General features: G+C 36.1%; 2 protein-coding genes across 4 annotated transcripts in view; one reads left to right on the top strand and one right to left on the bottom strand.

The window, feature by feature from the left end:
- The first annotated feature begins 4156 nt into the window (after positions 1–4156).
- h6pd (hexose-6-phosphate dehydrogenase (glucose 1-dehydrogenase)) lies at positions 4157–14617 on the top strand. Of its 2 annotated transcripts, XM_051705894.1 has the most exons (6): positions 4253–4294; positions 4434–4546; positions 9149–9816; positions 11560–11677; positions 11845–12114; positions 12209–14617. In XM_051705894.1, exons 2-6 carry the CDS (start codon positions 4543–4545, stop codon positions 13543–13545), a joined length of 2397 nt encoding a protein of 798 aa, XP_051561854.1. In that variant the 5' UTR covers positions 4253–4294; positions 4434–4542; the 3' UTR covers positions 13546–14617. The 2 variants fall into 2 exon arrangements, with proteins under 2 accessions (XP_051561855.1, XP_051561854.1); XM_051705895.1 differs by lacking the exon at positions 4434–4546 and having other exon boundaries at positions 4157–4294.
- Positions 14006–15894, bottom strand: part of LOC127445668 (uncharacterized) — an 11419-nt gene continuing 9530 nt past the window's right edge. For both annotated transcript variants that reach the window (XM_051705898.1, XM_051705899.1), the window contains 2 exons: positions 15797–15863; positions 14006–15700 (listed from right to left, as the gene is read on the bottom strand). In XM_051705898.1, the coding sequence (XP_051561858.1) occupies positions 15630–15700; positions 15797–15863 (138 nt within the window). In that variant the 3' untranslated portion in view covers positions 14006–15629. The remainder of the gene's footprint in view (positions 15701–15796; positions 15864–15894) is intronic.

Genomic DNA, 15894 nt, shown 5'->3' with positions numbered 1-15894 from the left:
GAAATCAATATTTGGTGGAATAACCCCGATTTTCAAACACAGCTTTCATGCATCTTTGCACGCTTTCCACAAGTCTTTCACACTGCTGTTGGGTGATTTTATGCCACCCCTGGCTCAAAAATTCAAACAGACACCAATGGAATGGCTGCCATACATGTAGAGATGCTGATTTAAGAAACATTTGGAGTGGTCTCTTAATTATTTCCAGAGCTGTATATACTATATATATATATATATATATATATATATATATATACACACAGTATATATACACTACCGGTCAAATGTTTTGAAACACTTGACCGAAATATTTCTCATGATCTTAAAAATCTTTTGATCTGAAGGCGTATGCTTAAATGTTTGAAATTAGTTTTGTAGACAAATATATAATTGTGCCACCATATTAATTTATTTCATTATAAATCTAAAATTTAATAAAAATAAAAATAAAGTTTTTTAAATTGATGACTTGGACCAAATAATAAAGAAAGGCAGCCAATAAGTGCCCAGCATATAGATGGGAACTCCTTCAATACTGTTTAAAAAGTATCCCAGGGTGATACCTCAAGAAGTTGGTTGAGAAAATGTCAAGAGTACATGTCTGCAAATTCTAGGCAAAGGGTGAGTACTTTGAAGATGCTAAATTATAACACAGTGTTGATTTATTTTGAATTTTGTTTAGTCACAACATAATTCCCATAGTTCCATTTATGTTATTCCATAGTTTTAATGACTTTACTCTTATTCTAAAATGTAAAAAAATAGAAGAAAAAAATAAATAAATAAAAAACATATATATATATATATATATATATATATATATATATATATATATAATAAAGAATGAGTAAGTGTTTCAAAACTTTTGACCAGTAGTGTGTATGTATATATATATATATATATATACCATATTTCAGTATCACTTTGCCACATTCTTTCCAAACTACTCACAGTGTTTTGGGCTGTTTTAAGCAAGATAATTAAACAGTGGCATAAGGAAATTGTTCTAACAAAGCTTCTTCAGAACAACTTTTCAGAACTGTTTCTATTTTATTTTAATTTTTTCAGGAGAAAAACATGAAAAATGCCTTAAGATAAACATATTATAGACCATTATATATTATACATTATATATTATGTAGGCCTACTTTTTATAAGATATAGTCAGACAATAAACCCTGGCAGGGTGATCAGGACCCCAACGTGAAAGGGGTCTTATATCACCCTGAAGTGGTTTGTTTTGTGAGAATGACCTTCTGACTATTCATTATCCTGCTTATTACATGGCTAATTTTAAAATAAATAAATGGACATGAAATATTGATGTGTGATTAAATGTATTTTGTGAGAAGAAAGGACTACAGTATTACGAGAGAGAGCGAGAGAGAGAGAGAGAGAGAGAGAGAGAGAGAGAGACATGAACTAGTACAGCCATGCAGGAAATTGATTGCCTGAACTCTTGCCTGGTCAATTACTGTAGTTTAGCAGTCATTATACACAGATATTGTAGGCTACTCTAGTACTGTTCCTGAACAATCAGAATCAAGTATTCCATAGAGCTAATAATGTCTTGTATTATACAGTTCAGACAGACATGGAGAGACACACTGTCGGATGGATGGACAGATAGATAGGCCTGTAAATTAGTCATATGCATGTGTTTGTGTGCTCAGCTTGAATGGAATGCCATGCTGGAGGAAGAACAAAGGACTTAAGGATGAACAAAGTACTTGAATCTAAAGGAAGGAAGGCAAGTGGCTGGGTGGCAGTAGGACATGGGGTGATGGGAAGAACGTGGATGGTTGTAAGAAGTTTGGGAGATATTCAACACAATGAGCCCCCTGTTGCCATAGACATTCTTACCTCTAGCTTTCTTTAACACACACACACACACAAACACACCACATAACCCCACTGGCTGCATGTTAAAATGGCGACATCTGAGCTTTTTGATTTTTTCTGCATGACACAAACACACTCACAAACTTGCTATACCAGAAACACTTGTCACACACATAGGAACTGCTGTCACAAAGGGCGTAGATTTGGCTTGAATATTGGTTGGGGGGTTGCAGTGTGAAGCATTTGCATGTTTCCATTAGTGTGACAAAATCACTTTCTAACCTTATCTGTGTAAAGTTATTTTCAATATTGGGATTACAGGGTTTTGTTGTCATGACCACGAAGTTGTATAATATTGGTTATAACTTTACAAAGAAATGGTATGTGATTTTGTTACACTAAAATCATGTTAACATGTATTTTGTTTACGTCTTGTGGCTACTTTTGAAACGGTGTGTATTTTAGTGTTTATTAACTGGCCCCTGTCATTTCTATTGTAAGTTGTCTTTTTTTAATAAAGGATGAAGGATGGACAAGACAAAATTATTTGAGGAAATCAACATTGTGCCACAAATTGAGCTTAAATTGTATTAAACCTTGAATATTCCTTTAACAACCGTTCCAAAAATAATACTGATGGCCCCTTGCAGCTTTGATGTTGAATACCAGTAGTGGTCTCTTTTGCAATGTATTATACAAACAGTGCTACATTCATTAAACACAAGCAGACCAAATTTCGTTTTTTAAGAACAGTCTACATAAATTCATTAAGGTCCTTAACAACAGAGTTAGAGTCAAAACCTGAGATCCAGATGCAGAACAATGCTAAGCCCTTAACCCAGGCCCAGATCAATACCAGATCCCCTAAGACACAGACCCAGACTAGATCCCTCAAGGCCCAAGCTCTAACCCAAAAATCCAGACTGAGTCCAAGTACCAAATTATCAGGCTGTCCAATTCAAGGAGCCAAAATATAAACTTCGGTCAATCTGATCCACCATATTATTACTACATTTAGTGTGATCTCTCAAATTGAATACCTCACCCATTTTATGCTTGATTTGTTAATTCCTGATTTCTTGCTATTCTTGATTTTCTTGTACAGTGTGGATCAGAAAGTTTGGAAACTTTCTTATCCATGGGGAGATTCTACATGTAATGAGAGGTTAATGACTCTCCCTAAAAAAAATTGTGAATGTGCTAAAAGCAGAATAAAGACACGTGCATAAAGATAGGAGTATACTCTTATGAAAACTCATTACACAATACATTGTGAAATCGGTTTGAGATGGCACAGTCTTTCTTATCTCTAGGTTTGTAACTTGTGGTTTAAAAAGAACTTTCCTGACCCATGACTCATTAAAAAATACATCTTTCATATATATATATATATATATATATATATATATATATATATATATATATATATATGTGTGTGTGTGTGTGTGTGTGTGTGTGTGTGTGTGTGTGTGTGTATTTGTGTGTGTGTGTGTGTGTCTTCTTTATCTTATTTATGTATACATTTTTGTTGGTTTATACATATTTTTTTTTGTGATACTTTTTATCTATTTTATTTTATTTGTTTATTTTTTTCCTTCACCTGTACTTGTCTTTATGACTCAGTGATTGTATTCATACATTGTTTTATCTTATTGAACATTTATATAGAATAAAATCCACAGTTTTAGCACCATTTGTGGACTTTTCAGATGGTCCCTTACCACACACTCCACAGTATAATCGTTTTAGCACAATGTGTGGACTTTTCAGACGGTCTCTTACCCACCATTGGCAAATATTCCAACTTATATCAGTGTTAAATTAGTGATCTGGAACGATTTTACATACCAGACGCATCATTTTATCTTTAAATACGGGACGATCCCGTATTTTACTGGACGGGTGAAAACCCTAAAAGACCTACTGGCAAATATCGCCCCCCTCTGGGCCACATACAGACTTGCATTAGTGAATTTTCAACACTTAGGAAAACTTTGGATTGTCATTTCGATTTAAAATCAATGAATCAAACAATAAATATACTCAAGGAACATATCTTCCTCATATTCAACACTGATACATTGAACGAGCAGACAGCGTACCTTCTGAAAACAGTACTGTCAAGAATTCGATGGATTTAAATATTTTGTTTCACAGCACCCGCTCATTTTATCTTCCCTCTCAGTGTATTTTACCGTATGTACACAGAAACAACAAATTAATAGTACAAGTGTAATATTAATATCTAAGACAAGCGAAATAATTTTAGAATGGTACTATAATTAAGGCAATTTCTAATAATAAATCGAACGTTCTGTTTCTGCATCTAACCACAAGATTAACCCGACCTGAGATCACGTGACCATCGACTGGAAACGCTTGTTTGTAGTGTGTCACTATCAGCTCGTCCACGCTGCTCGCGCTGTCACCACACTGTCCAGAGGTGAATCAGGTATGTCCACACAGTCTCTCCGTTTCAAAAATAATATTTGTCGTTATGAATTTGGGCACTCTGGGTGCTGATATCATATATTATTTGACGTTTAAAATAATATAACGTGTGTGCCTGTGTTAAAGCTTGTGTTTGTTAGCTGTAACAGGTGCTGTCAGGAACTGCACTTTCTGGTGTATACTTCTTTCTGATAATATTTGTGCGCCTGAAGTAGGCCTAAACCAAGTATATTCTCCTATTAATAAAATATGAGTAAGTATACTTGTCACTAGAATTTTTAAATGTTACCAATGGAAATATGCTCACGTTATTTGTGAATTTTTAAATTGATGTTGTTAAATCACCAATGCTAATTGACAATTGATGAAAAAAAAAAAAAAAAAACACATATTATGCTACACTAACACTATGCAGTAGGGCTACATTTGTATGTCCCCATCCTAAACAATAGCCCCAAAAAGTATTTGGACAATTAAACCACACTTATCAATTACAGTTGATAACATAATTAAAAAGCATGTGGTATTTACTTTAAAAGAAAGATAGCAGAAACACACACAAGCACAACATTTCACAAAAAGAAATGTGTTAAGTTATATATTAAAGTAAAGACACACTGTCCAAAATTAGGACAAAAAGTATTTAGACTCTTTCTGGTTTTCAAACGTTATTTGAACATGCCCACTAAAACGTGCATTCGATTAACTTGTTACTCTGCTAGGACACCTCTGTGAAATTGTGGGGAGCTTACTTTAACTAAAACTAAAGCATCCACTAAAAATCACCATGGGACCAGTTAAAAGTGAAGTTAGTTTTGAGAAAAGGTCTAGCGTTTTGTTTATTTTGGAGAGTCCACTTAGTTTTGTTATCTAATGCATTGGCATTCACACATGTTAAAGTGTGACATAAATGTCCAAATACCTTTGGACCTCTGTATATCATTATATACTAAATGAAATATTATTCACTTCCTCCAGGAAGTCTTTGGTTTGCTTGTTTAACTCTAAAACAGTCCATCCTGCTTTACAAAATTGCAGATAGTTGCCACCCTCATGCAGCAAACTCTCAATCGTTCGCTAAGCAGTGGCTACCTTTAGCTCTCTATTCTGTTAGGTTCCATACGGCTAGGCATCTTGTTAAATTTCTTGCCTTTGTGTAAATAATCAAGTTATAATTGATAATGTTTAAGTGTCTCAGCTTGACCAGAGCATTATTTCCGAGAGTCTGGTATACTTAAATTACAAACACAAGCATGTTCATTTTACTTTCATTTTTAAGTTACAGAGTTGAAAAGGTGACAACAAAGGTCACAACAAAGTGATCTGACTATAAAACGTGCTGAATTATTGCAGTCTAGCAGCTGACTGAGTTTATTAAGGACTAACTCCTCTGCATCCTGTTATACTCATTTGATAGTCTCGACTTTGTTCCTGTGAAACGGTTGTATTTATCTTAAGGAGAGATACTGTCTTTATGTTTGGCCATTTGCAACACCCAAATGAGCAAACAGTGCTTGCTTTGTCTGAGCATTAAGGTCGCATCAGTCATCTTTGCAGTTTTCCTGGTAGACTATTTCCTTTTAGATTTGTCACAGTTATTCTTGGAACATCATTCTCAACTCTACCATATAAAATTATAGTGCTGTCACATTCTCATGTCTGAATGTGATCAACGAGAAACAGCTACTAAGTTAGAATGCATTATAACAACTCTCAGATGTTTGCCTTATTGGTGACCTGTTTTGATTTGGCTTAAAGTTTGTGCAGACAAATTGTTTGTGTGAGGTAGAGGCACCATGACTTGTAGAAAAACTGAGCCTAACGGTTTGTGCTCAGACATTGCCTGATGTTGCAATGCTTGATACGTTGAAACCTGATTCATCCTCCGTACATTTAGACCTATTAGGGCTTGTTTTCAGTGCATTTCATGTTTGGAAGCTGTAATTCTGCTTATACCTCAGACAAAATAATGAGCTAAAATAAAACAAGGTAAAAACATCAAAGTGCACATGCAGCTCTCACACCCTGTCTACAACTGGTGCAATGCGTCACATCAAAAGCAAATCACTCGCATTTTACAGTAATCAAACATGCTGTCTACTAGGGTTGCGCTATATACCGATATTATGATACCAAAATAATAAAATGGCACGATATCATGTTGTTGCTAATTTCGGTACTATACTACAGTATGGTGCTATTAGCAAAATTTTACGGGATGTGAAATTTTTTTAGATGAAATCAGCAACAATTTGACAATTAATGAAATTCAAATCTTGATATGGCCAAGTGTGATCATTGAACATTGGAAGGATGGCATTCAATTAAATAATATGCAGTCTGCATGCAAACAAGAGGTGCTGCTGTGCTCCATGTCATACTTCACACAAACACACATACGCATACACAAACAAGATCGCACGTGATGCACATAATACAGTGTTTAAAGGTGCACTCAGTAAGTGTTGTCTTTGTGTCATCTTGGACTTACACTGACACCTAGCGGCTTGGATGCAGCATCATTTAAAATCAATAGTTTTCAGTTTGCCATTGTTGAAATTTAGTATTCACAGTCAGCCATGATTAATCAGTGAGCAAAAGTGTTAAAGACCAGGACGGTTACTGAGATTAAGCGAGCAGTATTCGGCTGGTCATGTGATTCTAACATGGCAGCCCCCATGTGCGGACCCTCTCCATGTAGAATAAAACAGCTTTCATAAGGTTACTGATATGACTGGAGTCTTCATTTTAATGTGAGTGCTCATGAGTGGTTTCATACATATATTGGAAAATTTCAATTCATGTCTTTAGGAGTTAAACTTTTTAAATGAGGATAAAATTACTGAGTGCACCTTTAATGTATGAGCATCTGCACTCACACAAAGATGGTGCTTTTCTGAGATCTCGGCTTGCGACTGTCGTATTTCAGCATTAGATTCAAACTACCACACAGGAGGAACTCAAAGCTTTGTCAGAATAAAAGTTCCGCCAAAGTAAAAGCTCTGTTTAACAGGATCCGTGCAAGAAAAAGAAAAATGTAATATTCAAAGTAATAGCAATAATACTACTAATAACAATAATTTTATAATAAATGGTTTTATTATTATCATTATAATTTATAAATATTATTACAATTATTATACATGTAAGCAATATAACAAAAACCAGTGTACTAAATATCAGCACACTGTGATTCAGCCGTAGCAGCCTTGTGCCACAAGGTTATCAGATATTTTTCATTGTTTTCATTTATACTCTGAAGCTCTGTTGAGCAGCATTTTATTTGACCAAAAAATTGCTATTTTGTTTTGTTAAAAAATATTATATTTTATTTGATTAAAGATTTATTTATTTATTTGATTAAACACTGTTTTGATGATATTTAATTAAAACATAAAACTTTGAATCCAGAAAAATTCAAATGGAAAATGCAGAATTTGCAAATGCAAGACTTTATGAAGTCCTTTTCTGTGTGATTTAATCAATTATAATCTGAGACTATTTTTTTGTTGTTGAAGTATCAATTCAGTATCGAAACCGAGGTACCAGGGCTGGTATCTTACCAAAGCAAAAAACTGGTATCGGAGCAACCCTACTGTCTACAGTAGATGCGACTGTCACATCGTGCCGATAGTTTACAGACATCTCGTTCTATTTCTACAGCTTACAGCTGATTGTCCGAACGTTCTCTTCTATGCATCCTGTATAGACAGCCTCAAGCCATTGCGTCCGTAATACAGTGGTGTGACAAGAAGTTACTTGGCTGCAAGGCCTTAGCAAGAAATTCTTGGCCCCGAGTTCTTTCCAAGCCTGTGATTGGATAGTGATTATTTTTGTGATTTAATGCACTGTTTAAAATGAAATGCATTATAAAAGACAGAATCACTCAAAAATATTGAATAACGTGCTTTACATTTAACTTTACAAATGAAAAGTGTCTCATAGAAGAATGCAATATAGTTGAGTGGATTACATTTCAGGGTTTCATTCTAGCATTAATTCAGCATCTTATTCTTTAAAAACAAAATAAATGACAGTTTTACTTTTCATTGTGGCACTATTTCAACAGGTTGTTAATGAAAAGCAATGTCGTAAGTGTATTGAATTTAACATTGTCCCTCTAATGATTGCATTTCAGTGGCATGAATTCTGTACCAAATATTTTGAGACTGAAGTCTTATCTTAGTAGCAGTGCTGACCATATGGTTTTTGTGAGCAAAAAGGCTAGTTTGTAATCATCAGCCAAATATTTGCATAAGATGTTGGCTTTATACAGCGTTATTGATGGGAAATGTAGCCTTTATACAAAAGGTCAAGAAAGCAAAGTCTATAATCTAGCTTCTAAATGGGCCCTCAGGGAGTGCAGTGCCTTTAGTCACTATTGAAGTTTTTTTAATATCAGATTTTTTGGTTTGGTTTTCTTTCAGTTTTTCTAACAACTAATTTTAATTTATATTTTAATCTGATGCAGTGTCATAACCAGGTGCAAAATGACAATCATTCAGTATATTTTTAAGTAGTTTGACCACACTGATAGTGAAAACGCACAACGCCACAATCATACACAATTAGAGCATATTTGATGTTTACAGTTATGTGGATTGGTATTTTAGACCAATGAGATTTCACTGTGGGAGTGGCTTCCCAGCACCAAGTGACCGGCAATATTTCCTGTCGCTTGTGGTTGCGGCTGATTTAGATAAAAACATGGGAGAGCTTTTTTTTTTTTTGCTTGTCACTTTATCATGTTGCACATTGTTATTACATGGTGTGTCATTTAAATTTAGTCAAATGCTTTTTGAATTTGCATCACTAGCTTTTTTAAACACCCTGAAATTCTTTTATTTTCTTAAAGGGAAGGTGCTTGGCAAAACAATGCTGTGGATACGATGGGAGCTGCTGCTAATGGCCATCATATTCTGGCAGAGAGGCCAGACAGATATGAATGAGACCAAGCAGAGTCTTGGGCATGTGTCTGTGGTAATTGTGGGTGGAACTGGTGACTTGGCCAGGAAGTACCTGTGGCAGGGCTTTTTCCAGCTCTACGCTGACCAGGTAGGCAAAGGATACACCTTCTCATTTTATGGTGGGGGCCTTTCGCCTGCTGGGAAGGGCACCGAAGTGCTGTTTGGGATCTTGAAGGAGCTGACTTGCCCTTCGGAGCTTTCTGCAGAGCGCTGTGCATTGGTTAAAGAGCAGTTCCTGCATCTGGCCCAGTATCATCAGCTGAAGACTTCTGAGGACTATGAGAAGCTCATCCAGCTGATCAAACTGCAGATAGAACAGGAAGGTATGGTGGAAGCAGGGAGGCTCTTCTACTTGTCTGTACCAGCTTTCTCATATGCAGACATTGCTGACAAGATCAACAACACTTGCCGTCCCTCACACAACGCATGGCTAAGGGTGGTACTGGAGAAGCCATTTGGACATGATTTTGGTAGTGCCCAGTTCCTTTCAAAACAACTGTCAGGCAGGCTTAATGAGGAGGAGATGTACAGGATTGACCACTATTTAGGCAAGCAGGTATAATGCCGTTTAATAAATCAGCCTAATCTCATGAAAATTACGTGACTGTGGCAACATTTTTGCAAAATTATATTACAATATTCAATACTCATATTGTGGCAGTTCTGAGGTGAAATGTACACCGTGTGTTGCTAAAAGTTTCTCTCAAACAGATTTTTAAAGAGCTATTATGGTTTTTCAAATATTACCTTTCATGTAGTGTGTTATATAGCTGTTTGTGAATGTAAAAAAAGTCTGCAAAGTTTCAAAAATCAAAGTGCAAATGGAGTTATTGACTCCCAAAAGAAAGAACCTATTCTGAACACCTGAAACGAGTCGTTAGTAATTCCAGACTTACTTCCTGTACTAACCTACGTAATTTGGTAACAAAAAAACCCGCCTCTGGTCTTCATTGGGTGCTCGCGGACAGCTTTGACCTGCCCTCAAACACTACGCTAAGCGGTAGACCAATCACAACAGACTGGGACATCTGACCAATCAGAGCAGAGTAGGCTCTCTGAAAGGAGGAGTTTAGAATAAATCCTTTCTAACGGATCATTGATTGAGACGTTTTTGACACTGGGAAAAAAAGGTAATGCTACAATTTAAATTATGAGCAAATTAAAGTGTTTTTAGACCTTGGATGCCTAAATCTATTGTATGAGACCTTTAAAACAAAATTAGGCATGTTTAAAAACTATAATAGGTACTCTTTAAGGTAAATGGCCCTGTCGAGTTTTAAATCAACAAAAATTACCTACCTTAAAACTAACCAATAGTGTCATAAAAGCAAGTGTGAGATGAAAAAGGCAATGGACCCTTTTCACAGACCTGCTATGATGAGTTTCTGCCGTCTTTAACAATGCAAGCTTTTTTAATATTTCCATATTAACATTTTAAAAATATGTAGTGTAAATTTATAACACTGTGCTTTGTATTATATTACCCTTGAATATGTTTTAAAAAATCAGTTACCACAGCTGCGATGAGGCTTCTAACACAGCTGCTGAGGGAGTGACAGAAAATTTGGCCTATTTCTCTCTTAGTGCTGTTATCCAGTGCTTTATATTTTTATCTTCTTTTGCAAAGCTGTGAAAGCTTAATCGTTGATTTTTTTTTTTTTTTTTTTTTTTTTCTTTTGCTGTTGAAGCAAACGGGTAAGCAAAAATTTTATTTGCTGTGGTCTCCCATTCACCGCCATTCAAATTTCCCCTGCTTTGTGTCTGCTTTCGCTCTCCAACCTGGATATGTGAAAATGGTCCATTGCTGAAGCTACCACATCATTTTGTGGTACTGCTGTTACACTTTTGGCTCATGTATTGACTGGTGTGCTCTTCAGGACTCATTCCCTGGTCCTTTGCTTTGCAAGTGGAATACTATAAATTTGATCATGCTTGAAAAAGCTTATATACTGTATGTAGTCGGTTATGTAATGAAAAGTTAATTTATGACATTGTTTTGATGTCATAAAATTGTCTAAGGAGCAGGTCGAAAAAGTGTTTATGAACTGATAATCTGCTGTTATATTCATGATTTGTGTGAAAGTGAATAAAAGCCATTGTTGTAGTAGCGCGTTTAGTGTTTATTTCACCAAGAAACTGCCAGAATATGTAGATTGAGCTACAAAAATTATTTTGCACAAATGTGGGAATATAGCTACTTGATTTGATGAGACCAGTTTGTCATTAACATACTTTCACATCAATTACTGTATCTATATGACTTTAGGCTTAAATGATGACACCTTTTTGTGCCCCAAAGGTTGTGTCTAAAATATTGCCATTTAGGAAAGAGAATAAGAAACTTCTGGACCCCATCTGGAACAAGCACCATATTGAAAGAATAGAAATTGTATTAAAGGAAACTTTGGATGCCAAAGGTACTGAAGTCCAAACAACTAATTTCGAAAAAGGATATTTTCTCTACACAGCTTCTCTGCTTTTACATTGCTTGTTGGTGTCATAAAGCTCTGGACAAATATATGTACTGTAGACAATATAGGACAAGTATAACCATATGCCTGTTTGTAATATCATGTATTCACAGGGCGGATTCAGTTTTATGATCAATATGGGGTCATCAGGGATGTTCTCCAGAACCACCTTACGGAAGTCATGACCCTTATGTTGATGAACCTTCCTGCAAACCTATCCAACAGTGCAGAGATACTACAAAACAAACTCAATTTCTTGGCTTCCCTTCAGTACATTGATAGAAGCAATGCAGTTATTGGTCAGTACCAAGCTTACAATGGAGAAGTTCAGAAAGAGCTTAATAAAACAAAGGATTACTTCAGCCTTACTCCCACATTCGCTGGTAAGTTGAAGAGCGTTTTTGTTATCTAACTGATTCATTTGAACTTTGAAAAACATTCAACACATGCTTGCGTTGACAATGGTTGTGTTCACAGGTGTGGTCATTCATGTCGACAATGCACAGTTTGAGGGCATCCCCATTTTTATGACCTCAGGCAAGGCACTTGATGAACGTGTTAGTTATGCTCGTGTTCTCTTCAGAAGGGACACATTTTGCGTCCAGGATCCCAACAATGTTCAGTGCAAATCCAAACAGATTATATTTTTTCTGGGTCATGGGAACCTTCAGTACCCAGCGATTCTTGTCAGCAAGAATCTCTTCAAACCTGACCTGGTGAGCAGCAATTGGAAAGAGATCACAGAGTACAAAGATGTGAATGTGCTGGGGTTACCACTCAATGATTATTACATCCAGTCACCAATTGTACCCAGAGAGGCTTATTGCGAGCTGATCTCGCATGTCTTCATTGGACGCAAGGACAGCTTTATTAGTTCAGAGGGACTCCTTGCTTCCTGGGCATTCTGGACTCCACTCCTTGACAGCTTGGCTCAGGTCTTTCCTCGGCTATACCCTGGTGGTGTAGCCAATGGCAACCTGCTGAACTTTCAACTGCGTGGCCATCAGGTCACATTTAGCCATGAAGCAGTGGTCAATGTGATCAAGACAGGTTTGGAGGAGAACTTCCAGGTGATGCAAGGGAAGTTCCGTAGTTCTGATATGGTGTCTGCATGGGCACAGGAACTGGTGGAACGCTTGGCCTCTGATCTTTTGCTGGCCGCTGAGAAGGCCATTCATGAAGAAGGTCAGTTTCACCTGGCGTTGTCTGGTGGCTCCAGCCCAGTGGCACTACTCCGTTCACTTGCCCTGAACCTCTACACTTTTCCATGGCGCAACACTCACATATGGCAAGTGGACGAGCGATGTGTCCCACACACAGAGTCAGGCTCCAACTTCCAGTCCATTCACAATCTCCTGCTTCAGCATATTCGCATACCCTACTTTAACATCCACCCCATGCCAGTGCACCTTAACCAGCGGTTATGTGTGGAGGAGGATGGTGGTCCTATTCTATATGAGAAAGAAATCAATCAATTTGTCAATGCCTCTAGGTTCCATTACATCCTGCTAGGTGTGGGTCATGATGGCCACACTGCCTCGCTGTTCCAGGACACCAAGTTGGACAGCCATGGAGAACAACTGGTAACTCTAACAGAAAGCCCAATTAAACCTCACCAGAGGATGAGTCTCACTTTCACAGCCATCAATAGAGCTCAAAAGGTAGGTGTTTTAGTTATGGGAAAAAGCAAGCATGAACTTGTCACTCAGCTCAGCCGAATCAAGGGGGAATCAACCAAGTATCCCATAACCAAAGTACAGCCAAAGAGTGGTACTCTAATATGGTATTTAGACTATGATGCATTATTAGGTTAGGTGCCCTAAAGATTGATCTAAGTGAGTATACAACAATGAAGACCCCTATTTCAGATCGAATGCTGTATTAGGAGTGATGGAATTATCAATTGAAGTTTGCTTATCAACAAATGTAGTGTGATGACTTATAATTTTATTATAGTTTGTGCAGTTGTGAAGAGGATTTGTGTGAGTTATTTCAATGCTGTGAAATGGACTTTTCAAACTGCTAATTTTACTGTTTTTCGAATGATTGCCTTATGAATGATTGTGCATTTGAAATCTCAGGAATACTTGTAGCTTACAGAAATGTATTTAAAATGACAATTTTGGTTATGTTGCTAAAGTACATTCACAAGATTAGACTGTACAATTTAGAAAGCAATAATGGAGATACTTATGGAACACTTCATTCCACATCAAGCACTTAATCCACAGATGAGATCACAGTTGAGATCAAGCAGTGGTCAGATAAATTTACTTTATTTCTTAAAAAAAAAAAAAAAAAAAACATTTAAATGGTTGCTTAATACATAGCTGCAGCAGACTGTTAGGTTAACATCTGAGATGGAAAACAATTATGCCCTTGAATCTTTGGAAAAACTGAAGTATTTGGTTTCTTTTTCCTCCTCTTCAAACAAGAATTTAAATAGTGAAATTAATGGTTAATTCCTGCTCTAAGCATAGTCACAGACCACAGGTTAAGAATCCTTACAATACATGTCCACAAAACTTGGAACATGTCATATCCAGTGTTTCATTTCCATATCCAAAAAATACGACTTTTAATGTGCTTTTTATTTTTAGATTGATTTTGAAGTTCCTGTTATTATTCTTACTTGATAAAACCATTCCAGAACAACGTTGTTCCGTCAGGTTTGGTGTCAGGTGTTTGTAACTTGTTTAAAATATTGAAGCATTCCATGCTTTGTTACACTGCAGGAGTTTGGACAGTATTGTCTAATTGATTACCACCACCACTAGTTTTGCCAATAAATCCATTGTAGTCCAGATGAGTAACATTACATTCCACAGGGATGATCTAATGTGTAAAAATGTGAATGAAATAAACATGCTTGATAATGAAATAAAATAGTGTAGTCCTTTCTATCTATTTGAGCATATTTTTGAGTGGCTTAGATTTGTATTAAAATCATATTTTAAAATCAATTTTTAAAATAATATATAATCATGAACATGTAAAGATCATATAAAGAACTTGCAGCAAAGCACCCACCGACAGTAAGGTTTAACAAAATTGTATTTTATTTTTAAATATAATTGTTTTTAATATATATATATAAGACATGAACCCTAAACAAATTGAACTAATCCAAATATTTGTGGAAACAATTAAACATTTTTAAAAGCATATTATATATATATGAAAAACATATAAAGTGCTGTACAAAAGTTTTGCATAGTGAGGATGTCTTCAAAAAATAATGCCATAAAAAGTTTTCATTTATCAATTAGCGTCATACAAAGTCCAGTAAACAAAAAAAAATTCTACCACCTTTGCCTTCAAAACAGCACCAATTCTCCTAGGTCACCTGGACACAGTTTTTCTTGGTTGTTGGCAGATAGGATGTTCCAAGCATCTTGGAGAATTCGTAACAGTTCTTCTGTCTATTTAGGCTGTCTCAATTGCTTCTGTCTCCATGTAATCCGAGACTGACTATGTTCATTGGGGGGCTCTGTGGGGGCCATGCTATCTGTTGCAGAGCTCCCTGTTCTTCTATTTGCAAAAGGAATGCTTGGGAGTTTAAAATGTATATTTCCTATTGACACACTAAAGCTGAAGATATATATATAACCATCTGAAGACAAATGTTTTTGTGAAACATCTTATGTGCCTAAGACTTTTGCACAGTACTGTACATACATGTCATTTACAATAATTGTTTTCAAGTAAACAAATAGCATTCTGCCTATCTATTTTCCACATCCCTTGTGTGCTGTAAGGGTGTATCATTGGACAGAATCCACCTTAATCTGTGCCTGACCACATTCTCTAACACATGAGACCATCTAAATAATAGATGCACCTGTATTTAGTTTCAGTTGACGGTCACAGCGGCAGTGGATCATATTTCTCCCCAGAATTAAGTATATCTCAACCAATGGGGAAAAAGTCTGTGCATAAGACAAAAACCACCTCTGACCAGAAAGAAAGCTGAGTAGAGACACAAAAACCATAGTTAAATTGACTAACTATTAGTGTTTATATATCTTAAATGAAATGAAACTGACTGAAATACAAGTAGTTTACCTGTTGATGTTATGCAAGCCCAAGAGACTACCAAAGAAAATATATACAGTTCTGGGGTAGTGTTCGCCTGAGAAAAATAAAATGTATATTCAGTATAT

This window comes from Myxocyprinus asiaticus, chromosome 9 (assembly GCF_019703515.2).
Source record: "Myxocyprinus asiaticus isolate MX2 ecotype Aquarium Trade chromosome 9, UBuf_Myxa_2, whole genome shotgun sequence".
Classification (NCBI taxonomy): domain Eukaryota; kingdom Metazoa; phylum Chordata; class Actinopteri; order Cypriniformes; family Catostomidae; genus Myxocyprinus; species Myxocyprinus asiaticus.
This window is presented reverse-complemented; position numbering and strand designations above follow the sequence as displayed.